We start from the raw sequence: 26,882 nt of genomic DNA on the forward strand, positions 1-26,882 counted from the left end.
CCCTCCCAAGTCACCATCTGAGCTGGCATGACGGGTTCCCCCACTCCACCCCAGGAAGGGCACTGCCCCCTCCCCCGCAAGGCTGCTGGTTTCTGGGCTGGGTGCATACCAGGCAGGGACTCACCAGCATGGAGGCAGCTGCCTGCTTTGACTCTTCACTCAGGTGGCTCAGCATCCGCTCCACCTTGGCCAGCTCCTCCTGGCTGATGTAGTCGGTGTCTGTGGAGAGAAGGGCTGAAGTGAAAGGGAAGAGAGCACCAGGGCTGGCCCCAAACAGGAGGGTGGTACTTGTGGGGCACACAGCACAGCTCTGTGGCTGACTTCATGCCAGGACACCCCACTGGCTGGGGGCTGCCCAGGAATGGCAAACTGCAGCTGTGTTGGCTGGACAGGACCGTGGCCCTGTGTGAGCTGCAATGTGTCCCCACAGGCAGGCACAGGATGAGCCGGAGGGGGTGTCCAGGATCCCAGCAGCATAGGAGACAAGCAGAGCGCTGGTCATGCCTCTCCCTGCCTGCAGTGCAAGGCCAGAGAGATGGTCACCTGCTCTCTACCAGCAGCTGTGTGCATGCATTAGAGCCTGCCTGGAAGCCGCTGGTGGGCAAGCAGCATTGAGTGGGGTTTGGAGAGGGCACTGAGGGTCAGAGGGCCCGAAGGTGGCATCCAAACAAGTAGGTTGGGCTGCGGGGAGCTAGGGAGGACCAAGATGGCAACAGGCCTAGGCCAGCAGGGATGTGAGGGGGCAGATGCTGGTCCTGGGAGAGGCTGCAGTGTCAAGGCCTAGGGCAATGAAGCGATGGTGTGGGAAGGGGGCACCAAAGCTGTTTGATGGGAGGCTGGCAAGACAAGAGAGGTTGGAGGCACACAGTGTTTGAGGGACCCTGGGCCAGCCATGCCATTTCCAAAGGGGGCAGGGAAAATTCCTCAAAGATTATTTCCTTTCTGCTAGCTAGCAGCATCTCCTCTCACTGCAGCTCATGGAGCTGGATCAGCACGCTGTGGCCATGCCCCCTCTGCTCCCGCTTGCTGCCAGAGCAATATTTCCAAGCGGTAAAACTGGAACAGCGTTAACAAATATTCCAGAGATAATGACATTATGTACATTGAACCAAGGAAGACAATCCTATGGTAAATATTCCACTTAGTATCCAACTCTGGCTCCTGAGCCATCCAGGGTGGGGACAACTGTGGGAGACGATGCTAGCAGAAAGGAAATTATTTCTACAAAATCTTCTGTTCTGCAGCCCAGTGTCTCCCACAGTTCTGGCTGTCTGGAAAGTAGTGAGCAGATGTAGGGAGGGTTATGAAACAAAAGTTTGATAGGAAAGTACCCCCTACCCCTTTTGTGAACTTGCTCAAAAGTCTGTACTATTTCTGAGCCACTGCCTGCAGCACCATTCTGCCACAGGAGCCTCTGCAGAAGACAGAAGGCCCACCCTATGGAGCTTAATGAAGGTATTAGTTGTAAACCAAGTGGCCACTTTGTAAATTTCCAAAGCACTTGCTTATCTCTCCCATGAGGCTGCTAAGGATCTCATGGAGTGCACCTTGATCCCTTCTGGGACTGGAGCCTCTGAGGATTCAGGGTTCCATAATACATAGTCTGATCCACCTAGCAATGGAGGACTTCGAAGCTCTGATTCTCTGGCATTTCGAGTAGGACGACACAAATTGGGAGCCCGATCTTCTTGTGGATTCTGCACATTTGAGAGATTTTCAAAGCTCTTCTGACATTCCAGGTCTACCACATCTTTGCCATTGGATATTGTAGTTTTAGACAGAACAAAGGAAGCACAGCCTCTTGAGAAGTGTGGAAGGAGGAATTTACCTTAGCAAGAAAGGATGCTGGTGTCCCGAGCCTCACCTTGACCTCATGGAACACCCAGTAAGGCTCACATGTGGATAAGGCTGCCAGCTCCGACACTTGCCTGGCGGACGTGACAGTTACTAAGAACAAGTCTTAATGGATAAATGAAAGGCCGACACTGGAGTCGGCAGCTCAAAAGGATGGCTGGCAGGGCCCTCAAAACTAGCAGTAGGTCCCATGCTGGGAAGACTGGCCTGGCTAATCGGACTGCTAGAAGGAATCTGGCTACCTATGGATGGTCTGCAAGGAGGGCAAGGATCCTACAAATAGCACAATATTAAGAGCAGACACCTGACATGAAATGATACTCAGCTGAAGGTCTCGGTCTATGCCTTCTTGGAGAAAGTCCAGAATGCCTGGAATTCCAGGATTTCTGGGATTTGCATTGTGTTCTTGGTACCAGTTGTAGAATCTGGATCAGAGAGAGCAGGATATTTTTAGTACTGATACTCTCCTAGATGAAAGCAATGTTTTAATGAATCCGGAAGATGGATCAAGACCTTCTAGTGTTTCCCTGTCAATTGCCAGGCTGTTAGTTGAAGCTGTTTTGGGTCTAGCTGAAGAACAGGACCTTTGAAAGGATGTCCGGTCTCCACAGAACCTGGAGTGGGAGTTCCAGTTTCAGCTCTATCAGGTCTGAGAACCAAGGTCTCCTTGGCCAATGAGGAGTTATAAGAATTACTGTCGCCTGCTCTCGTTTTATTTTCTGAATCACCTTCCTCAGTAGCAGAAAAGGTGGAAACACATCAAGTAGGCCCTATGGCCAACTGTGCAATCAGGCATCTGTGCCCATGACTCTGGGGTCTGCTTCATTTGTGAAGTATTTTGGCTTCTTTGCATTTGTATGATTCACAAATGGGTCGGTTGAAGGGAGGCAGAACGTCTGAATGGTGAGTCCTGATTCAGACATCATTTGGAGTTTTTGACCCTGCGCCTGGTGAGACCATCTGCCCTTTTGTGGTTCAGGTCCACTTTGATGTGGATCACCCTGAGGAAAAGGCAGAACTGTTCCATCCACCTCACTATTTCCATTGCTTCCACACTTAGTGCTGGACGCCTTGTTCCCCATTGGCTGTTTAAATACGCAAACGTAGTCATATTGTCTGATTGAACCAGGACATGGTTCCCCCTTAGAGTGAGCTGGAACCTTTGCAGAGCTAGCTGGACAGCTCTCAGCTCTAGGAGGTTTATGCAGTTTTGCCTTTTTCTCCTAGCTCCAGAGGCCCTGGGCTGTTTGGGTCTCCAAGTGAGCTCCCCAGCCCTCCAAGCTGGCCTTGGTTGCGAGGATTGAAGGATCTGAAAGGCAGATGGACATACCTTTGCAGGCATTATCATGGGCTGACCACCATTGTAAGGAGTTAAATACCTATGTTGGAACCTGTACTTGATCTTTCATGTGTTCCAGGGAATGGTCCCACACCTTTAGTATGAAGGCTTGAAGATGTCTGATGAGTGATTGTGCCCATGGAGTGATGCCTATGCACAGTACCATGAGTCCTAGCACAGCACAGTGCTATGGTAGGCCTGCTGCATCTCTGGAGCAAGATAATACATTTCTGGATTTTCTGAAACCTTTCTAATGATGGGTAGACCTTTGCTATCAAGGTGTCTATTTCTGCCCCCAGGTGGTTATTCTGTTGGATGGAACCAGAGAACTTTTCTTGGCACTGATGATGAAGCCGTGCCCCTGGAGGAGATTCAACATCCAAGATGTGGTCCTCTGCACTGCTGGAGTTCTGATTGGGATGTTGTCGAGAATAGAGTACAGGTGAGTTCTTTGCAACCTGAGTCTGGCTATTACCACCATCTGTGTAAAACCCTGGGGGCCAAAGACAGGCCAAGCAGGAGCATTCAGTACTCAATGTTTCCTGCTGTAGGTGAACCTCAGAAGTCTGCGGTGGCATGATCGGATGGGGATATGGAGATATGCGTCTGCAAGAGGTACTGAAGTCAAGAAGTCCCTCTGGACAGGGAGGACACTGTAGAGGCCAGGGTCTCCATCAGAAACATTGTTTTCCTCATCCACTTGTTCAGCCTTTTGAGGTTGAGAATGGCTCTGATACCCACCATGTGCTTCTGCACAATGAAGAAGATGGAGTACAACCCGGCAAACCTTTTTCTGAGGGAACAGTCTGTGTCATGCCAATATCCAGAAGATGAGATATTTCATTCTGGATCAAATTGTTTTTTACAGGGTTGTTGAAACTAGGTGACTGGATGAAGAATGGATGGGGTGGAGCCCACAGTTCGAGGGACTATCCCTGGCTCACTATCACCCTGATTAACTTCTCTGTGGTTAAAGAAAAACATTCTTCTAGAAAATGGGGAATTCTGCCCCCTCGCTTCTCTCCGGGGCGGAGGCCTACGTAATCTTCGTCATAAATTGGATTTTAGGGGAGCTGAGGTCCCTCTGGACTTTCCCCATGGACTTTGACCCTACTGTTTTCCCTTGGGGAACCTGCTGTCCCTTCGCACTTACCTCTGTGAGGACAAGTAGCGAAAGGCCAGACTTCCACCTTAATTGAATTGGCTCGTTAGCACTGACCCCCCATTTGGTAAGGCAACTCCCATCTTTTCATATGCTGTGTATTTATACCGTTCTACTGTATTTTCCACTCCATGCATCTGATGAAGTGGGTTTTAGCCCATGAAAGCTTATGCCCAAATAAATTTGTTAGTCTCTAAGATGCCACAAGGACTCCTTGTTGTTTTTGCTGATACAGACTAACACAGCTACCACTCTGAAACCTGTTGCCAGAGAGACATTCATTAAAATGGAGCCAAAGTCAGGGTGATCTCACTCCTTAAGGGCTTTGTGATCTCCCAGCCAGGAGAGATGCTCTTGCAACGCAGGCAGCTGCTCCCAGGGATGGTCGGAAAGTGGCAGTGGAGGTTTCAAAGTCTTGTTTGAGAATGACCTCCAACCGTATCCCTGGGGAGGGACGCTACAGCAGCATCAGCCTTTGGTATCTCAGCATTGGAGCCCTTTGGGTCTGGAATGTTATGGAGCCTGACATCGCTCTTGTTAACATGCTGGCCCTTACCTAGCTTACCCCACTCACACTACTCACCTCCTGGAAGGAGGAACGATGAAGGGGTATCACCGCCACTGGGGAGGGTTTTGAGGGAAGAAATTGACTCCAAGGCTCACTCTCAGGAGCCTGCTGAGGTTGTGTTTGAATCATGCGGATAACCTTGCTGCACATGGCTTGACATTTCTCCAGGAGAAAAAGCCTTTGCTAAGTTTTCCCCCCAGCCTGTTTGGAGTCAGCACCAGACAGCTCGCCTTCCGCAGGGGAGCGGGGAGGGGGAATTGGAGGACTCAGACCTCCTGGATTTTGTGTGCCTTCTTTCCCCTTTCAGATTTTTTCATCTTTTTTGCGAACTTTGGGAGCATAGAAACTCTGCTGCGGCTTTGGGGAGGCCACCTATGGCTTGTCTTCCTTAGGGCCGGGAGCCCTCTCAAGAGGTCTGGCTCTGAAACCTCCCCCATTGGGTCCCACTCCCCCTAGGCGGGGGGCTGGGGGAACTAGTCAGGGCCCACCTGGACAGCTCGGGAGGGAGGGGGCTGATTAGAAGCCCTGCTTCTTTCCCCAGGGTGCTCATGACCCACTTTACGACTTGCAGGGAGGCAGAGGACACTTGTGGCCCTGCAATCCTCCCCTCTTAGTTCTGCAAGAGGCCCCTGGGACTTATCCCCTTAGTCAAGTGGTCAGGGTTCTCCTTGCTTCTGGAGCCTCTCCCTGTTCTGCACTGGGGTTCCTGGTCCATTTTCCCCCGTTGGACTCGCAGCTGCCTTGGGGTGTAGGGACCCCACTTGCCTGCCCGAATCGTAGCCCCTGGACCTAACAGAATTGGGTGCAGGCTGGGCACAACTCATCATCTGCCAAGCCTGGGAAGGCTGCCTCACAAATCGAGCACTGCTTGGATTTGACTCAGTGCTCTCTTGGCTGCTTGGCCGTGCCTGTAAGGGACAGAGGAGCAAGCAGGGAAACACTGCAGCCGAGGCTCAGGAAGGCTTAACCACCCATGTAGGAGGAATGTCCAGGAGGGAGAACCCTGCTCCCCACTGCCCAAAGAACAAGGCAGAAAAGTTAAACTAGAAGGAGTAAGGGCAGGAGCAAAAGGAACAGCCACTGTCTGCTGCCACAGAGGCAGAGAATGCGGCAGCAAGTGGGAACATGGGGGGAGTGACCAGAACGTCTGGCGCCAAAATGCTGATCCACCTCTATGTGCTGCAGCGAGATGAGAGTGGCCAAGATGTCCAGAGCCGGGGGAGATGCTGGGCTGCAGAACAGCGCTCCACAGCACCCAGTCACTGTGCTAGAACCACAGTGCCACAGGGAGGGGAGCAGAGCCTGAGCACTCAGCGTTCACTACGCAGAAGGGCTTGGGCAGGGCATGCCCACAGGTACTGGGATCCAAGTGGTGAGTGACTGAGCCGAGCACAGCGTGCTCTGAGACATGTTCTGGGAAGCTAATTAGCAGCACATACCTGTGCATAAGGAGAGGTGCCCAGAGCCATGCACGAGCACATGCCACCTGGCCACTGCATCTCCAGCACACCTTCCCTCTGCAGCACTAGGAGACAATACCTAGCACTGCCAGGCAGAGCTCAGTGAACACCCCCACACTAAGGGGACCCACACCAGCTGCAGCCTACAGGGCCTTACTAGACACCAGCACGGGGGAGGCTGTTCCCCACCCCTGGCTCTGAGCTGCACTAACGTGCAAGTGGCCAGCTACCCAAGGCCATCTCCACATACCAGGCAATGACCCATATGCTGAGTGCCCACCCTGCTGTGGCACTAGGAGACCACTGTGGACTCTCAGCTGTAACGAGAGCAGTGCTCAGCCAGCTGGGGCAGAAAGCAGCAACACCGGCATCCTGAAGACCAACAGAGCCAACCCCAGGCCAGCTTGCAGCAGGACCAGACCCTTTCCCCTGGGGCAGGGACTCCTGTCTCAGCAGTGGTGGGAAGCTCCAGCCTGCTCCCAAGATGCGTGCCTGCCCAGAGGGACCAGCAGTCTGGGCAGGGCAGGTGCTCAGAGCTGCTCTGTGCTGGCAGAGTGGGGACTCCAGCTGCTTCCTGGCACGCCCTCCTTCCCCCTTGCAGCATAGTGCTGTGGCACAGCCTTACTGCCGGGAGCAAAGGGGACAGCACAGCCTTTCCCTTCCCCAATGGGCACCACAGCACCTGGGCTGTGAGCCATCCTCAGCTGGGCCACCTGGAGCTCCAGCCAGAGGGCACCATGACTGCCCTGTCCCTCCTATGACTAGGGGGGATTGTCTGTCGTTTTTATGAAGCTTATGCATGCCTCAGTTTCCCTCTTATTTTGCAAGTCTACCCAGTGTGGGTGTGGGATAGGGCAGGGGACTGTTCGCTCTCGGGGCAGGCTGAAGGAATGGTATGAATGGCACCTAGCTGTCTGAACTGGGATGCGTCACTTGGAAAAAACTGGCTTGAGGCCGACCCCGTATCAAGGGCAAATCTCAGAAGACAAATGGCAAGGCCAGTCCCCCAGGACACGGACCCCTATTGACCAGCAGCCTGGAGGGAGCTGGATTCCCCTCCTCAGGCCCCAGCCTGAGCACAAAGGCCAGGAGGTGTGAGGGATAGGAGCTGGCTGCTGGAAGGAATTGGGGCTCTTGCCTGGGAACTGATAAAGGAGTGAGACAGAGCCTGAACCATGGGATTCATGACAGCATGGCTGGGCCCTGGCTACCCAGACAGGACTTGGGCTGGGCGTTACCTGTCAGCTCCCTGGGCTCCCCTCAGACTCCCTGATTCTGTAGTCAGGTGACTAGTAAATGGTCCCCTGGCTAGGAACAGACTGCAGGTGTTGTTGCAGATACTCTGAGCACTGTGCCCTGGAGGGGACAGTACAAGCCTCCAGCAGGGGTCTGGTTAGGCTGGACTCGCTGCAGGGAGCCACCCAGAGAACCAGAGATCGCTGGTGCTCATGGCCCAGGCATGAAGGCCATGGGCCTGTCCCAGTGGAACTATGTGGGGCCTGGCACACTAGAGGGGACACTCCCAGGATACTGGTGAGAGGCCAGGGGGCATAGACCAGGCCCTGTGACTCTATGACACTGCCACCCTGCCAGGGACCAACAGGCACTGCTGAGACGTGCCTTTAGTGCCCTGGGAGCTGCCACTTCTCTGTCATCCCTCCATTTTGCTTCATTCCCCTGGTACTGAGAGAAGACTGGAGGGGCTGTGGACATGGCCGGGGGGTGGGCCTCGATCCTGGGGTAGGACAGGGCAGCTGGCAAAGACTCTCTCTCCTTTCTTGCCAGAAGGTGCCTGGGAAAAGCAGACTCTGAGGGGGAGCTCTGTGCCGGGGCCAGGTGCACCCACATTGCTCCCTGGCACCGAGCTCTGCCTCGGCTCGCTGTCCTGCCCTGAGGTGTGCACACGGTGCCCATGGAGGAGCAGCGTCCTTCGTGGCCCATCCCCTGCTGGCTACAGGCTGCCGTGGGAATCTCTCCCTGCCAAGTTGAGTCTCTTACACAAACAGGGAGAAGACCCAGCTGGAAAACCCAACCCCATGTTGCTTCCCAGGGCGGGGGAGGGCCTGGCCCACCCCACCCCAGAGCATGGCCCAGGGGGCCAGTCTGCCTCTGAGGAGGACCGAGCTCCAGTGCCCAGAGTCGGCCCAGCCAGATGCCCCAAGGGGACACCCCCATGGCCCTCGCCTGGTGTGGTGCAGACACTTACAGGTGTGCAGGGAGAAATGTCTTTTGTCTGCAGAGGGAGGCGTGGCTGCCAGTGCTGATGGCTCTGCATGGCCCAGCAGGTACTGGATGGAGCGGAGCTGGAAGCCGGGGTCTGCCAGGAGCACAGCTGTCGCCCGCTTGGCCCTGCAAATAAACACACAATATCAGGCCTCTATGCTCCATGGAGAGCAAGGGCAGGGTGCTGGGAATTGAATCACAGCAGCCAGCTGCTTCTTAGACTCCAGGGAAGAGCTGCGCTGACCTGGAGCCCTGCACCACAGGTCATTAGCCAGGGCTGACCCTCCCACCAATACCAGTGGGGCACTGGGACCAGATTCTGCTGGGCGAGGACTATGTGACAGCATGGGTTTGCCCTGGCATTGAGGCCAGCACCTCCAGAACCCCAGAGCAACCGACAGCCTGGCTGATCCTGCCAGGCGCTTGACCACCTTGGCCAGGGCACTGCCAGCAGCAGAGCTCTCAGTTCCAGGAGCTGACAGCTGCGGCAGCACCTCATGCAACCCATAGGTCAGGGAGCCAGGCAGGAGAGGGCAGCCTGTGAAGGACTAGCCAAATCACCCCGGCACACTAGATAAAGGCTCCCTGCTCAGACAGAAAGGGTTGCAGGCTCTCTGGAAGGACCCAATCGAGTCCTGGCTGGAGGAAAGAGAGTAACTGCAGACAAGGAATCAGGTCCCTTGGAGCCCACCGGGGGCAGCCCTGCCCCATTGCACACGTGGCTGAGCCCCAGATCTGTTGCTGGCTCCAGTCCCTGCTTCACACTGACTCTAGCAGAGGCCAGGGCAGTGCAAGGTGCTAAGCTCCCAGGGCCCAGTGAACAGCCTGGGGAGCAGAAGGTGTTCAGCGGGTAGAAGGGGCAGTTACTTACCTGTAACTGGAAGTTCTTCGAGATGGGTGGTTCCTGTCTGTACTCCACTGAGGGCAACATCAGGGCACGTCCAGGTATTCGGCGGCAATTAGGCGGACGGTCCCTCACTCCCGCTCGGCGCGAAGGACCTCCCGCCAAATTGCCGCCGCAGATCGCGATCGCGGCTTTTTTTTTTTTTTTTTTGGCTGCTTGGGGCGGCCAAAACCCTGGAGCCGGCCCTGGGCAACATGCATGCGCTGTGCACCCACAACCAGAGCTTTTCAAAGTAGTACTGTCTGTCAGACTGCATTGTGTTGTCCCGGGGGTTCGCCTAAAGAGTGGGGTGAACCAACCACATCTCCAGTTCCTTCTCCACTGCAGATCTACAGATTCGCAGCGGAGGGGAAGGAGGGTGGATTTGGAGCACAGGTAGGGACCACACATCTTGAAAAACCTCCAGTTACAGGTAAGTAACCTCCCCTTCGAGTGTTGGTCCCTATTGTATTCCACTGAGGGGGGAGATACAAGCAGTGTGCAGGTAGGAGGAAGGTGTGAGGAAGAAGAGGAAACTGTGGAACGGCGGGCTGCCGCGCCGAACGAGGCGTCCATCACAGAATCATGCACTAGAGCATAGTGAGAAGAAAAGGTGGGAACCAAACTCCACGTGGCCGCCTTACAGGTATCTGTGAGGGGGAACATCATGGAGTGCAGCAGCAGCTCTCGTGGAATGGGCCTCTATCCTCCCTGCTGGGGACTGTCCCGAAAATTGATAGAGTGTAATGCATCCTGAGACCCACTTTGAGAGTCTCTGGAGGGAAGACGGCCTGCTCTTTAATTCTCTGCTATGGCAACAAATAGTCTGAGAGACTTCCAGAATGGCTTTGTCCTTTGCTGGTAAATGGTCAGGGCCCTACGTACATCGACGAAGTGGAGTCATCCTTCTGCACTGGAGGCGTGCGGTTTGGGGAAGAAAACGGGCAGGTGTATGGGTTGGTTGAGATGGAAACGGGAAACCATCTTTGGTAGGATCTTCAGATGCAAATGCAGGGAGACCTTGTCCTTATGGAATGTGGCCACCATAGCCCCCAGTTCACCACCCTCCTCGCTAAAGTCATGGAGACAAGGAAAGCGACCTTCATGGAGAGGTGAGACAGAGAGCAGGAAGCCAGAGGTTCGAAGGGAGAGTTCTTTAACAGGCTGAGATCTCACTAGGGAGCAATAGGCTGAATGGGCAGGTATTTACATAAAAGGCCATTCCAGATTGAGCAGTCAAGGGATAGGTAAATATCGAATGCCCCTCCACTGGTGGGTGGAAGGCGCTAATGGCTGCTCCACTCACCCTGCTGGAATTGAGAGCGAGCCCCAAGATCTTTAAATAGAGGAAATAGCCTAAGAGCATCAGGATGCCTACAGCTTCGGGGGCAAGGCCTTGTTCTTGTGCCCTGGAAGTGAAATGTGCCCATTTAGCCTGATAGGAGTATCTCACAGAGTCCTTCTGGCTTCTGGAGAGGAAGTCTTACTAGCAACGAACATTCTTGTATTAACAGAGGTATCTATCCAAAAACCAAGCTGTCAGGTGGAAGTCCACGGATTGGGGTGCCTGAGTCTGCCACTGTATTGTGCTAGCAGTTCCAGAAATGCCTGGACCAGGAGTGGAGGATGTTTTGACATGCAGCGAAGACCAAATTTACAAGGCCAGAATGGAGCAATCAGAATGACTGTGTCTCTCTCCCGCTGGAGTTTGTGAAGGATGCAGGGTAAGAGTGGGAAGGGGGAAATGGCATAGTTCAGGTGGTCTGACCAATCAACGACCGGAGTGTTTCCCAGTGAGTAGGCACCAAGTCGCCTTCTTGAGCAATATTGGGTGCACTTGGTGTTGGTGTGGGATGCAAAGAGGTCCCTGATTGGCATTTCCCGAAGATGTCCGCAATTACCATGTCATGCAACTCCCATTCATGGCTGGTTGCAAAGTTCCTGCTGAGAGCATCAGCAATCACATTCTGGGTGCCAGGCAGGTAGGCTGCCAACAAAAGGATATGGTGTGCGATAGTACACCTATGGAAATGGTGTACCATTTACATACACAGCATTGGGGGATCTCGTGCCCCCTTGTTTATGTAGTATACTGTGGTGGTGTTGTCCAACATGACGAGGACATAATGATAACAGATAGCTGATGAGAACACATGGCATACTTTGCGCACCACCCAAAGTTCCAGTATGTTTATGTGCATCCTGGGCCTCTTGCGTGGTCCAGGTGCCTTGTGTCATGTGATCTCCCATGTGAGCACCCCAGCTTGTGAGGATGGAAAGGAGGACATCCCAGAGCAGACTTGTAGTGGATCTGTCCACCAACAAAGTGAAGAGGTGACCTCCCATGGAAAACTGAGTATGATGTCCATGATTTGGTGCATAGGGGAGTAGACTCTCTGCAGCCATAGTTGTAGACAGCGAAGGCACAGACGAGCGAAGGGCATGATGTATGTGCATGCCTCCATGTGCCCTAGGTAGGAAAGACAGGTCCTGGCTGAGACTGAAGGGTTGTCAGTCACTAGGGCAATCTGGTCCAGTAGGCTCTGGAACCTGTCCCTTGGCAGATAAGCACATGTGGAGGTGACGTTGATGCATGCTCCTATGAATTCCAGGGACTGTGTACGGTGCAAAGTTGATTTTTCAATATTGACGCTCACTCCTATTGAGGAGAGGAGTAGAAGAAGCCGGGAAGTCAATTTTCAAGCTTCCTCTTTGGACTGCGCTGCCAGCAATCAGTCGTCCAGGTAGGGGAAGACAAGGACTCCTTGATTTCAGTCTTGATGCAGCAGATGAGCTGCTACCACAGAGAAAATCTTCATGTGAAGACTTGTGGGGCAGTGGTAAGTCCAAACAGGAGTGTCACAGAGTCACCGGGGTGATGCTCTGGAACTACTCTATATGAAGCCAGCCAGGACTCTGGGGAAGCATGCCTCCTCTCTCTGAGCATACTGTCTCCAGGGCAAGAAGGTTACACAGCTTGGATCTTCCTGGGTCTGACCTTGGAGCATTCAGCATCCCCTTCCACACCGTACACTTCCCGCAGCGAGTCCACCCGGGCAAGGCTCCCTGGGAAGCCAGAGGGCCCTGCACGCCAACTCTGCAGTCAGACATGACTCTCAGACAGCCGGTAAAACAGAAGGTTCATTAGTCGACAGGAACATAGCGTAGGACAGAACTTGTTAGCACAGAAATCAGTGACTTTCAGCCAAGTCTATCTTGGGGGAGGGGAGCCCAGAGCCAGGGCTCTGGCCATCCCTCTATGCCCCAAGCCAGCCGAGACTGACTCATTTCCAGCTGCCTGGCCCCTGCCCTGCCTGTTGCTCCTCCTCTGGCCTTTGTCTCACTTCCTGGGCCAAAAGTCACCCAGTCACATCCCCCTCCTGGGTCTCAGGTTATGAAGGGGCGGCCATGGAATCCAGGCAGGCAGCTGGAGCAGCCCCCACAAAAGTCACACTCCCTTATTCCCACCACCTAGACATTGGTGCAATACACAGGGAAACTGAGGCACACACAGCATTCATGCAAAACAGTAAGACTCACACAGGCTCACATACAACAAAGCAAGGGAAAATCCCCACTATGCCACAAGGAGTACCCTGTATTGGAAGTGTCAAGGCCCCACCTTGAACCTCAGGAACCATCTGTGGGTCATGTATATGTCAATATGGAAGTAGCCATCCTGCTTATCGAAAGCCTTTTTCTGGTGGGGGAATGATGGCTGCAAGTGTGACCATGTGGAATTTTGGCTTCTGAATGGAATGGTTGAGGTGGTGGAGATCCAAGATCTCCATCCCCCATTCTTTTTGGGTACCAGGAAATAGTTGGAGTAGAATCCTGTGCTGTGGAGGGGTGTAGGGACTGGCTCCACTGCTCCTCTCTGCAGGAGGGAGTCCATCTCTATGGTAAGAATGCTATCGTGAGAGTGATTCCTGAGAAGGGATTGAGACGTGGGATGTGGAGGAGGCATCATCATGAACTTAATGGTAGAGCCATGTCAAATGACATCCAGGCCCCCCTGGTCCGTTATCACTCTCCTTGCAGGCAGAATTGGAGACAACCCCCAAAAGGGGTGGTTGGCAAGAGCATTGGTGTACAGAGTGGTTGATGGTTCTCTAGTCGCACTCAGAAATATCGCTTTCATGATGACCGAGTGTGTTGTGCAGAGGTCTGCATTGTCAGAACAGACGGACGGATTCTGTGGGCCTTAGGACGTTTCTAAGGAGGTTCGTAGGTTGGAGAAGTGAGGGGTTCTGTAGTGCTGTGTAGATGGCAGGCAATAACATTTTTGCTTTGGTGCCAGTGTATATATGCCTAAGGATTGTAAGGTGGCTCTAGCGTCTTTTCAGTGAGTATAAGGAATCATCCATCCATCATCCAAGAGATGTGATTCGTCAAAGAGGAGGTCCTCGATTATATTCTGTACCTCTCTAGGGAAACCAGAGGAATGTAACCACGATTCCCTCCTCATGACAATTCCAGTCACCACTACTTGCGAGGACATGTCCGCTGAATCAGCTACAGCCTGGACTATGGATCTGGTGACCAACTTGCCTTCCTGTAAAACTGCTTGGAATCAGGAATGATCCTGCTGAGGTAACTTATCTTACCTCCGTCCATAGTTAATGAAGTTATATTTGGCCATCAGTGCCAGTAGTCAGAGATCTGGAACTGTAGTCCAGCTGAGATGAGCTTTCGACCCATAAGGGTCAGTCTCTTGCCCTCCCTGTCTGCCAGGGTGGAGCATGAGTGTTGCTGCTTGTCCCATTCCGATGGGGCCTGGATCACCAAGGAGTTAGATGGAGGGTGTGAAATCAAAAACTCAGATCCCTTGGGGGCGGGGGGGGGGGGGGGAGTAGTATCTTTTCTCAGCCCCCTTCGGAGTGGGGATGCATGTGGCCAGGATATGCCACACTGTGCATGCCGGTTAAAGAATGGCATCATTGATCTGGAAGGCCACCCTTCCCGGTACCAATGCATGCAGAATGTCTCATAACTGGTACTGGCTGTCCTGCACCTCTTCTAGTGTGATCTCAAGAGCACTGACTATCCTCTGTAGTCGCTCTTGAAATGGATTATAGTCATCTGGCATCTGGGGATGGCAAAGAAATCTCTCCGGATCAGTCAGTGCCAGGCTCATCAGTGCATCGTCTAACCCAGGTTCCGAATGTCTACTCAAAGGGTGGGGAGGTGAAAGAGGAGCATCCCCCCATGCTGAATGGGATGGTTCTGATGCCATGAGCTCCAATATAGCCAACCTGGTTGATCCTGCTGCTATTGTGTTGGTGCCCAACGAGCCGGGTACCAATGGCTCCTGGGCTATGAAAGGAGGGAACTGCCACAGTGCCGCCAACACCCTCCAATAGTCAGGTCTCTGGAATGGAAGTGGTGGACCATGCTGAACATCCGAATCTTGAGACTCAGAGGAACCGGACTCTTGTACAAACAGTGGTGCCGACGGAGCTATCAGAACGTGTTAAAGGGGTACGGCCAGCAGGTGATAGATCTAATGCGGGAGATGGGGCCCTCTGAGCAGGTGAGTGCACCAGAACATGCAGAGACCTCACTCTTTCCAGGGCGAACAGATCATGAGGCCCAGGAGCACTTTTGAGTCTTCACAGAGTTAATGGTACCCAGTCTATGAATGGAACTGGGACTGGTAAAGAGGTCTGTCTCAGAACCAATGATTCATGGGGCATTGGCGGAGCTGAAGCAGGAGGGGCACATGGATCCAGCAGATGGTGCAGATCCGGGAAATGATGCAGCCTCGTGTCAGTCTTGTGAGCCTTAAACGCATCACTCCTCCATGGCTGGAACTTGTGGACAGTGCAGAGAGTCTTCCTTGGATTTGGAGAAAGACTTACTGCCATGCTTATGAACATACTTCTGAGGCTCATGGCTAGGTCCTGGCACAGGGTCTGTAGCACTGGTACCTGTGGAGCTCCACGGTAGAGGGAGTGCTCAGATTGTTCAGGCCGATGTACAGGGGAGTTTGCCAGCCAGAGACTGACTGTGGCCCCCTGGAGACCTCCATGAGGTGCTTCTTGAGGTGGAGGGCTCAGCCTTCCCTCATAAGGGCAGGGAAGGAGAGGCAGATACTGCACCTGGATGTGGGTTGGGCTTCCCCCAAGCAGTACAGGCAGCGTTGGTGCTCATTGCTGATGGAAAATGAGCGAGGCAAGGAAGCACAGACTGAATCCCAGCATCTTTGGCATAATCCAGTTCCCAGATCTGAGTGCTGGGGGAGAGGGGGGGGGAAGAGAGAATTGTTTGGCAGGAAACCACCACAGCTGTGTCCCAAGTCTAGGATGACCAGACGTCCCATTTTTAAAGGGACAGTCCCATATTTAAGTCCTCCTGCAGGTGTCCTGACTTTTTCTTAAAAACAAGCAAATTGTCCCATATTTTCTGTCTCCTTCCCTCCTCCCCCCCAAAAAAATCAGTACCAGCCGATCCTGATGCTGGCTGGATCCCTACTCACCAGTTACCCACCCACCAGCAGTGAGTGGGGGGATCCAGTGACCAACGATGGGGGTGGGTGTGGAAGGCTGGTAACGGGGCAAAGATGCAGCACACAGGGCCAGCCACTCCCCCTGCTGGTCAGTCAGCGCAGCCCCTCGCTGCATACCAGCTCTCGGCCAGCAGGGCCCTGCCCCCCATCCCATTTCCAGATGGAACTGGCTGCGTGCTGCAGCAGCTGGTGAGTGTGGGAAGGCGCCAGGCAGTGGCTAGTTCTGTGTCGCCTCTGCTGCCCACCCATCAGCCCTTTACATGCTCCCCCTCTCACTGTCCTCTCCCTGCTTTGCCCCTTCGCCCCCCAAGCCCCACTGCTCTGCCATATCCCTCCCAGCAGGGCACATCCCACTCCCAGCGCTGTGCTGAGAACCAGCCCCTTGTCTGAGTGCTCAGCTCACTGATAGCCTGGCCGGCAGGCTCCTTTCTTCCCCCACTGCCTCTGGCTGGGCCAGCACCCTGGGAAAGCCCAAGACCCTCCAGCCCGGGGTGTTGGCCAGGAGGAGCCATGTCTTGCATGTACCAAAGCCCCACACAGAGCTGGCACGGGGAAGCCTCTCCATCCCTCAGCTAAGCTCTGGAGTAGCGGGGGGGGGGGAGGAGAAAGATTTCCAGCCTGTTCACACCCCGACCCTGCAGGCTCCATAGCAGCTCCCGGGGGAGAGGCTTAGCACCCTCTTTAGGGTGACCAGATGTCCCGATTTTATAGGGACAGTCCCGATTTTTGGGTCTTTTTCTTATATAGGCTCCTATTACCCTCCACCCCCATCCTGATTTTTCACACTTGCTCTCTGGTCACCCTAACCGTCTTCACCTGCACCCCTCGCCCTGTGTCCTGCCCCCAGGGAGCACAGGGCTGCTCTGTCCCCTAGGCATCCTCTCCTGCTTAGTCCCCTCTCTGGCCTGGTTCACTGAAGCCCCTGCAGTCAGGTTCCCTGGGCCCTGGTGCACAACGCATCCTTAGGGCTTAACCCCTTCCTGCCCATACTGTAGCTGGAAGCAGCTGGGTTACGTCACTGGCCATCAGCAGCCTGGAGATGTTAGCTGCCTTTCGATACTGTGTGGACAGGAAGGTACAAGCTGCTTCCAGCCACATGGGGGAGGTGTAGGGGAGAAGAGATGAGCTCTGCAAAGACATGGTCCAAGTCATCCCACTCCCCACCCTGCGTCTGGAAGCAGCTCCCATTCCTTCCCTCCCGCACAGTGACAAAAGGCTGCTACAGGCCCCATTCTAGGGGGGGAATGTGACCCTGAGTGCCCCCCATGTGTTGCCTTGGGAAGAAGCAGTGCCAGGTACAAGGAGAGGTGGGTCCATCCTGGGGGCCCAGCCAGGAATGGAGGGCAGAGAGGCCAGGCAGGGAGAGCTATAGAAGGGGTATAGGAGAGAGTGAGTCAGTGAGTGAGTCAGTCACTCTCCCCATATGAACCCTAAAGTCTTAAAGATAAGAAAGTAAATAAAAAGAATCCAACTATGCAGTATTTCTTTTTACCAGGGGCTTAGTCAACTTGATGTTAATTTGAACTTTTGTACTGCATAGTTCTGTTTGATTGCCGTTGAACTTGCCTGAATACAAGTAATTTTACCAGTTGTCCCATATTCAGCATAGGGAAATATGGTCACCTGACCCAAGTCCTTAATCTTATCAAGCTTCTAGGAACTAGAAAATTACTGCAAAAAAACACAAAATCCTATGAACAAGAATAAAAACTTTTCAGAAAAGTTTGGAAAATACATCACCAAGGAGAAGACAGCAGAAGCTCTGACTTGGACCATGTGGTGGTAAGAAGCAACTGGAGATGCAGTCGGTCCACCCCACCCTTTATTGCCTCAGGCAAAACCACAAGGCAATGTAAGGGTGCATACATGGACTGATAGACACTGCTACTTTGAAAAGCTCCAGGTGCATGGCTTATGCGCATTACCTTCAGTGAAATACAACAGGGACCATCGCTCAAAGAAGAGCCCAGTGTGGTGACTAACGAGGAGACAGGGACACTGCCTGCTGCACTCCACTTACAGAGGAGACCTTGGCCTCATGCCCTGTAGCAAGGGGCCAGAAGCACAGACGCAGCACCTCCAATGCCTCTGTCTGCACAGGGTCCCTCTCCCACCAGCTCACTAACCCAGTGGAGGACCCTGCAGACAATTCTACTGCCTCCTGCTGCCTCCTCTAGCTTTGGAAAGAGCTGAGACTACAGTGGTGCTCGTAGCCTGGACAAGATGCATGGAATGACACCTGGCCGTCGCCTGTGAAAGCAAGGTCAGAGCCTTGTCATCAGGGGCCCGGAGCCATTCTGCTTAGTGCAGGCCAGCCACTCCTAGCAGCTTGTCATTAAGCGGGGAGTGCTGACACTGAGCTGGTGGGTAGCAATGGGACAGTCAGAGTGTAGGGCTGCCACCTCGCAACCTTCCCAGTAGCCTGAAATGGAGCTTACAGCAGGGGAACTGAGCTGAGTGCCGCAGCAACACAACTACTGCCAGGTCCCAAAGCATGGCCACAAGCATATACAAAGCTGCCAATTTCCCCATCTCCAGGGTGTGGACTCCCAGGCTCAAGGGTTGCACCTGAGTATGGAACCTGACCCCAGTGCCTCCCCCAAAGGCTGGTGCAGTGTGCATTGTGGCATGGTGCCAGCAGCAGGGGGCCTAGCATTATTATACACTGCTCCCTTGGCCTCCAGAGCCTGCTCAGTCTAGGGAATGAGCCTGGGGCCAGAAGACAAAGAATTACAACCCCACAGGTCTTCTGCTGGAGGAAGTGCCCCAGTAAATGCCCAGAGGGACAGAGCGCCTTCTGGTAGGAGGTCCCCAGACACTGCCTGCAAACTGGACACAGGGAACTGTCCATGGATCTGGTGCTGACTTACCCCATCAGCTTCCAAAGAGCTAGGAACTGCCCTGGCCCCAGCCCAGTGCTGGGATAATTTAGAGGAAAGCTTCTAGACAACAAAGCGTCCATGGGGATAAGTACACATCTTCCCTAATTGTGAGCTCAACTGTGAAAAGTGAGTGAAAGTCTCTCAAGGGTCACACCACCTGTCACAATAAACACTGATGGGGAAAGGTCCAAAGGGGAGACAGACTGAGTTAATCCTACAGCTATAATAACTCAAGGACTGTGGTAAATTCATGCCTGGTGAACAGAGGTGTGGAACCAGAAATCAGTCCAGCTCAACTCACCTCTCATTGTTCCCAAAAGGCCCATTGGTACCATCTTTAATATCACCTAAGAGATTTCAGACAAGGGGGTTTCCCCTCTAAAACCACTCTCCAGCCAAAGGGAAAGGGAACATGGGATGTTGTTACAATGACTTTCCATTTCACATGCATCAGCTGGTTTTCCCTCTTTTCTGTATTGTTAATACAAGATTACAGGGCTGTTTGCTGGGGTGTTTGCCCTGGGGCTGAGCAGGCTGAGGTCTCTGGATCCCAAACCTCAGACCTTGTTTAACAGTTTAATGTTGGACTGGGTCACGTTAACACTTTCAGCCCATGTAAATTAATACAACAGGTCCAGCCTTCACATTAGGTTGCGCCTCATCCTTGCAAAATGCAGTCAGACCCGAGGGTCACATTTTCCAAGCAATCACAGAACTATCACCCCTCTGCAGCCACCGGGCCCGAGACAGCTATCCATGCTGCAGCCAGGGAGTCTCAGAGCTGCCCTGCAGGAAGCAGCTGTCCTGGGACAGGGGCAGGGCAGCTAGCTTTCAAAAGTAAGTGGTTCCAAGTCTGTCCCATTCCTTGCAACCCCCCTGCAGGTTCTGCTCTCCACCACCAGCTCTGAAGGGGAGGGCTCCGGGGTTAACCTGCTCCCTGTCCAAAAACACTGCCCTTCCCAGCAGGGATCAATCATTCCTGCAAACGTTCACTGCAGCCCCTTGGTCCTGTATCTTTCAGCCACCTGAATCAATATGGCAACAGCAAAGGCAGGTGATATCAAGCTCCGAAACTTGGTAGCCTCACAGGGGGGAGGGATAGCTCAGTGGTTTGAGCATTGGCCTGCTAAACCCAGGGTTGTGAGTTCAATCCTTGAGGGGGCCACCTGGGGATCTGGGGCAAAATCAGTACTTGGTCCTGCTAGTGAAGACAGGGGGCTGGACTCAATGACCTTTCAGGGTCCCTTCCAGTTCTAGGAGATGGGATATCTCCATTAATTATAATTATTATTTGCAGAAAGGCTCTGCAGCAGACAGCAGTTAATGTCCCTAGTTCAACTCCCCTCCCCAGAAGTAAAGCCAAATCACCAGCTGGCAGTGTGCCAGGGAGCACCAGCAAGGACAGACAGGTCCCAACTTGTTTTCATGGGTAGTGGTGGATTGCACAGAGCCTGCTCAGCCAGCACAGAAACATGCCACGCTGCCACCAGGGCAGCTCTCCAAGGCCAGGCGAGCAGCACGCTGGCCTGATGGGCAGGTAAACGCTGAGATAGATTAAGGGGAACCTTTTAAACCCCTCTGAACCAGAATGGCATTAATGCCCCCATTGCCTGCGACCCACAGGCCCCACCTTAGCAGCTCCAGCCACCCAGTGCTCTTTGGCAAATGCACCAGGAACAGGTGCCCTGTTTCCTGAGTCGCTGCCTCTGGTCTCCAGCGGGGCCACCTGGGGGATGGGATGCTGCCAGCTGGCAAAAGGGGGGCTCATGGGTATGGCAGTGAAGCCAGTGCTGGGGCTGGTTCCCATGTGCAGGGTTATATGTGCTGCTCCTCGATTCCTGGGTGTAGCCAAGGGGAACAGTTCCTGCTCCCCAGCCTCTTAGGCTGGGTGTGCTGGGGCAGCCCACCAAAGGAAATGCTTTCCCGTCTCTTCCCTGGGGCTCCCACTGGGACAGGGATGAAGGAGGGGGCTGGGCAGGACAACTGCAGCAGCCTCCTCGTGAGTGCTGAAAGGCGATGCTCTCTGCCAGAGCACAGCATCAGCACCGCGGCTCTGCAGGCAGCTCAAGGTCACATTCAGGAGACACCGATACCTCCTCCTGGCCTGGTATCCTGGCATGGAGTCCTTCACAGGAGTGGCCTTTCCTGCCCAGCCTTTTTCAATTGGCCAGCTGATCTGAGCCTGAGCCCAGGGTCACGCTGCTGGGTTTGTGAGATCCACAGCACAGCCCTGCTGGGGGCTCCGCTATGGGCACAGCACCTGCAGGTTGCTGCTGCTGCCTGGCCCATGGACCCAGAAGATAATGAAAAGGGGGCAAGTAACCAACCACCCTGCCTGTGGGTGCGGCCTCCACTTGGTGGACACTGGCAGCCCGCAAGCACAACTGCAGCAACACCCTGCTGCAGCACTAAGTGCTGACCCTGCCCATTCACCCAGAGCGGCAAGCAGCCCAGACAGACTCCAACTCTTTGGGGCTGGGGCAGTGGAAAGGATAAGGCACCCTTACCCTCCGTGGTGCTATGGAGCTGATCTTGGCTCGCGGGTCCAGGTGACCCCAGAGCACACGTGCTCAGTTCACAGGCAGCCCTGCACCCTCCGCCCTGGCTCCAAAGCTGGCTCCTAGGATGTTCCCATGCCACACTGCACATGAGACTGTCAGGGCTGGCACAACAGGACCATGCAACATGGCAACCTCTTGCTCTTTGTGGCTCCGCTTCCAGAGTGTGGAGAAGGTGATGGAGAGGAGGGAATAGCCCAACATGGCTCCTGCCAAGGCAGCCATTGCAGGGATCATTCTGCATGGACCCCTTGGCTGACAGGTGCCCATTGAGAGGCCCAATCCATTCAGCATCCTGCCTGGCCCTGGGAGCACTCTGCCTGTGCAGGGCCCAGAGACTCCACCCAGCCTGCCCATTGGCCTTGGAGTCCTCTGTCCTAGTGCCACGTAGCCAAGCCCCTTCAGCCCAGCTCACCAGCCCTTGTCCCTCTCCCCTCAGGCCCTGGTATGAGCAAGCTCTAAGGCATGCCATCACCCTCCCTCAGCTGGCCACGGTCAGGTCTTGGCACCCAGCAGAAGAGGGGACAAAGTCACAGGCGGATCTTAGGTGCTTACACATCTCACACGGCGGTGGTGCTGCATGGACACAGCCCTGTGCACATGCACAGGCTGCTCGGGGTCTGACGGCACCCATGTAACGTAACACAGCAGAACCTGCTGCTATCCCTTGTGTGGCAGCAAAGCAGACATCAGGGTGCCCGAGCCTGTGGGCACTGGGGACAGGTGCCTGCGCCCTATCTTTAGGGCACCTCAGGAGGACATGTGTGCAGAGAGCTCCCCACCATGCTGACACCCCAAGGGGAGGCTGCCCCTTGCTGTGAGCTAACAGCCCTCACACCTGGCAGCTGCAGCAGCAGCCAAATTAGCTATTTGCTGCCCTAAAGGAAACCAGTCACCCAGCCTTGATTTCCACGTCTCCAATAAAGCAGCCCAGTTTGTCAGCATTGCACTCCTGCACCTGATGCACTGCACTGCTTTCGCCTGCCCCAGCCAGCCTCTGCTCACAGCTAGTGCCCGTCACTGCAGAGGGGCAGGGACACTCACACACAGCACCCTCCTGGCCACCCCCCACATGCAGGAGAGAGGTAGCCCCATCACAAGCACTCCCAGCCCACCGGCCCCTTCTGTCCCCTTGCCCCCAGCACAGAGAGCTAACAGGCAATGGGGGGTGCCAGGCCGGGCAGCATGAAAGGACAGGTTCTTCTCCCACCACCTAATCTAGGAACGAGCAAGGGAAGCAAGACACACGATTGACCAAAGAGAGCAGGGGGTGGGTGATTTAAAAGGCCACAAGCCACACTGGTCTCATCAAAATCTGAACTCTTATCGTCTGCAAATTCAGGTCTATTTCTCTCTCTCCCCACTCTGCCCTCCAAAACAGGACCCTCCCCTTCCCCACCTCAGACACTCCAACATGCTTCAATTCTCTCTCCAGGGACAAGGCGAATGCCACGGCCCGGGCCCAGCCCTACAGCAGCAAACCACCCTCCACGTGCCAATGGGAGAACGAGAAGTGGGATTTCAGGAGGGAACAAGGGGCTCGCTGTTTGCGGGCCCCAAGCAGCAGAGAGAGGTCTGTTCTGAAAGCCAGGGCTGGAGCTAGGAGAGGCCCCATGCCCCCAGCACAGACCAGGGCAGGGCTGTTGGAAGAGAGTGGGAAGAACACACAATGCAGGAGGCTGCTCTGTGGAGCAGTCACCAACAAGCTGATTCAAAGGCCAGGGCTTCCAGCGGCTGCTCACAATTAGGGTCTGCATCCAGCCCAAGCCCTTCCTGAGGCAAACTCAGACATGCAGCACACCTCTATGCTAATGAGGGGAAACAGCTGCCAAGCTCCCTGCTCTGTTCCGCTGTCCCTGGGGAGGGTGCAGCACAGAGGATATCCTGGCTGCTCCCTTGATCCCAGCATGCGACAGAGAGCGGCCTATGCTCAGTAGCCATGTCTGCCAGAGGACAGCAGTCCCTGCGGCTGGAGGCAGAGTGGGGACTGTTTCAAAGCAGCACCAGGGGCCTCACTCACCACATCAAAGACACAGGGAGCTGGATTGCATGCACCATGTAGGAAACCTCCCTGCCAGCTTTGTCTGGCATGTAGACTTCCACATGACAGACAGCTGGGGCTAGAGGACTAGGCAGAGTGCTGGGGTCTAGTCCCGAGACCACCACAGACAGAGATTGGGGGTAAGTCACGCCACACCTCCGTGCCTCAGTTTCCCCATCAGTGAACTGGTGGGGACACTGAATCCCCTCCCAGGGCAACAGCAGAGCACTGGACTGGCAGTGGCATTCTGTCCCTCGCTCTGCCACTGACGTACTGTGAACTTGGGCAAGTCCCTTCCCCTTTGGAGTGCTCATTCCCCATCCCACTGTCCTTGCAGCACCTCACACCGGGGGGGGGGCACCCCGCAGCAAGGAGCAGTGGCCCCTGGGAATTGGTGAGTACCAAGCATTGCCTGGGCCCCAAGACTAGCAGCGGAGACTCCCCCAGGCAGTTGGCCGCTCTGCTCCCCACCACTTCCCCTTGGAAATAAAACCTCCCGCTGCCGCAATCGCTCAGTGCTTCGCAGCAGCCTTCGCAGGGCTGTGCTGCCCACTAGTGATACGATGGGGGAACAACACGCCATTCAGAAATTTCCTCCTTCCTCCACCCCCCCACTCCCTCCTACGCGAACCAATCGGCTTGCCCCTGCCCGCCAGAAACCGCCCCCATGCTTGCCGGCTGCTGGTAAATAGCGGCCGCAGCAGCGGGCGGGCGTGACTCCGCCAGCACTCCGGGAAGGGCTCTGCTAGGGCACGACCCAGCCCCCGCTCACTCCTCGGCTGTTCCGCAGCTGGGCTCCCGGCTGGGGCGTGCCACAGGGCTCAGCCAGGAGGCGAGCACTGACTCATGGAAACTTTGGGCTCCAGGGACCCCGGCTCAGAGGCAGGGACTCGGATGTTCTCAGGAGGTGCCAGTAGTCCTGAAGCGAGACCCTGGCCTGCATCTGCCCCTCTGCCAGGACCCCTAGAGCCAGCCAGGGCCCATGAGAGGCTGCCCTAATCCCCAGTGCAGCCGGACAGAGCTGGGCTGTTTTTCTTTAACTCTATTCAAGCCTTGGACCTTTCCTTGGGACTCGTCTCCTGCCTGTGTGTCCTGGACTATTACAGGATTGCCTGGCGGCGGCGAACACCCAAAGCTCTCCTTGCAGTGCAGTGCTTCACGGTTAACTGATGCTGCAGCGTGCTCACTCTAACGGTGCCTGGTGAGCCTTTGCTCAGGCCGGACTTACCCTAGGATAGCGCCTCTCCATGCTGTTGGGCGCTCAGCAGGACCTTACGGCCACATGATGAATGCACAGGCATTGGCCCACACTCTCTGGAAATGCCTGGGAAAGCTGCTGGTGATCCTAGAGCTGTCTGTTCAAGGCAACTTCTTAAACACATCGGCCATCCCCCGCAGATGCCCCCTTGTCTGCATATGTACCTCGGACCTTCTGAGCTGTGCCAAGCAAGGTCTCCAGCAGGTGCCAGTTGCACTTCCTCCCACAGCTACCACCTTGGATCTCAGCCACAACGCCCTCTTCCAGCTTCACAACCATTGGCTGGCAGCCCTACCACGCCTCCAGGCCCTCCGCATCAGTCACAATCGCATCATGGACCTCTCGCCTCAGGCGTTCCACAATGCCACAGACTTGAGACACCTGGACATGTCCTCCAATTACCTGCATGCCATCGAGAAGCACTACTTTGAAGCGCTGGTGCACCTCGAGGAGCTCCTGCTCTACAACAACTGGATTGTACAGGTAGATGAACAAGCCTTCCTCAGGCTAAGCAGCTTGCAGAAGGTCTACCTAAGTTGGAATAATCTAACCCAATTCCCCTTCAGCTCCATGCAGGGGCTTAGCCACCCTAACCTAACGACCCTGGACCTCTCCACCAATAACCTGAACAGAATCCCCATCGAGGAGGTCACAGCCTTGCCTGTGTACATCAGAAATGGCTTGTACCTGCACAACAATCCAGTAAAGTGTGATTGCTCGCTCTACCAGATGTTCAAGCAGTGGCAGCAGCGGCACCTCAGCTCAGTGCAGGATTTCCTAGAGGAACACACATGTATGGCGTTTGACAACACGGCACGATCCTTAGTCAGGTTCCTCAAGTACAACAAGATCTTTGAGAATTGCTCCCTGAGCCAGGGCTCACCTGGCACCTCAGATGTGCATGCCACAGTGCTCGTAGGAGAGACTCTGCTAATCAACTGCAACACGAGCACGCACGACACATCTGCCACCTACATGTGGATCTCGCCCCGCCACGAGCCCATCATGCACCCTGGAAATGGCAATCGCACACTTGAAGTTTACCACAATGGGAGCCTGAAGATCATCGCAGCCAAGCCTTGGCACTCTGGGGTGTATGTGTGCATGGCTATTGGCAAGCACCACCAGCTCAACAAGACGCACGAGGTCAACGTGACCATCCACTACCCCATGCTGGATGGGGAGTCCTTCAGCACCGGCCTCACAACCCTCCTCGGGTGCATAGTGAGCCTCGTGCTAGTCCTCATGTACTTGTACCTCACTCCGTGCCACTGCTTCCAGTGCTGCAAGAAAGCCGCTGCTCCTAGCCCTCCCCAGGAATGCAGCGCTCAATCCTCCATTCTGAGTACCACCCCCCCAGCCCCAGACGGGCCCAGACGGAAGATCAGCACCAGCAAGCACGTGGTGTTCCTTGAGCCCATCAAGGAAGTGCACAATGGTAAGATCAGGCTGGCTGCCAACAAGGACGTCACTGACACCAAGAATCCCAACCTCCTGCAGCTCAAGTCGGACTCAGAATCCGTTAGTTCCATCTTTTCAGACACTCCCATCATGTCCTAGGAGGTAGGCGGGCTGGGGAGCAGAAATGGGAGGGGGCAGTCTCCCAGGAGACGAAATTGGTGTGTGTTGGGTCGCTAGCAGCCACTGCTGGGGAGGGAGAAAGAGGCACCATGCTGAGATGCAATTTGCCGCGCAGAAGAGCTGCGTTTTCTTGTACTTGCAAAAAGAACAGGAGTACTTGTGGCACCTTAGAGACTAACAAATTAGGTGCCACAAGTACTCCTGTTCTTTTTGCGGATACAGACTAACACGGCTGCTACTCTGAAACCTTTCTTGTACTTGTTACTCCTAGAGGGAGGATTATGATGCATCCTTATAAGGCTCCAGCTACTTCCAGGCTCCACTGCCACATTGTAAAACAACCCAGGGGAGAGAGAAGATAAGAATAGCCCCCATGACTGCAGTCTGACGGCCTCGGCCTCTCCTCTTAAAGGCAGGCAGGTCACTCCAAAAACAAAGAGATCAAATGCTCTTTGAAGGATCACAAGTGACTGCATCCTGTTCTGCACCACCCAGACAATATGGTGTAGCAGAGGGTTCTCCTCACTTTAGATTATTGTCAATGGAACAGGGACAATTTCTTCCG

The 26,882-nt window shown here is 54.6% G+C and overlaps 2 protein-coding genes and 1 long non-coding RNA gene across 3 annotated transcripts in view; 2 read left to right on the forward strand and 1 right to left on the reverse strand.

Annotated features, from left to right (window-relative positions):
• The window catches only part of RNF123 (ring finger protein 123), a 126,254-nt gene that overhangs the window by 2,079 nt on the left and 97,293 nt on the right, over nt 1-26,882 (reverse strand). The window contains exons 36-37 of the mRNA XM_024211346.3: nt 8,590-8,732; nt 125-219 (exon numbers count right to left, since the gene is read on the reverse strand). Coding sequence (XP_024067114.1) covers nt 125-219; nt 8,590-8,732 — 238 coding nt within the window. The remainder of the gene's footprint in view (nt 1-124; nt 220-8,589; nt 8,733-26,882) is intronic.
• LOC112114571 lies at nt 2,063-4,446 on the forward strand. The gene is made up of 3 exons (XR_002908746.2): nt 2,063-3,385; nt 3,493-3,635; nt 3,745-4,446. It is a non-coding gene; the product is annotated as an uncharacterized LOC112114571 (long non-coding RNA).
• AMIGO3 (adhesion molecule with Ig like domain 3) lies at nt 24,685-26,296 on the forward strand. Its single transcript, XM_024211347.2, has one exon. The coding sequence runs from the start codon at nt 24,761-24,763 to the stop codon at nt 26,294-26,296; it is 1,536 nt and encodes a 511-aa protein (XP_024067115.1). The 5' UTR covers nt 24,685-24,760.

Source organism: Terrapene carolina, unplaced genomic scaffold (genome assembly GCF_002925995.2).
Source record: "Terrapene carolina triunguis isolate 2854851 unplaced genomic scaffold, T_m_triunguis-2.0 Scaffold310, whole genome shotgun sequence".
Classification (NCBI taxonomy): domain Eukaryota; kingdom Metazoa; phylum Chordata; order Testudines; family Emydidae; genus Terrapene; species Terrapene triunguis.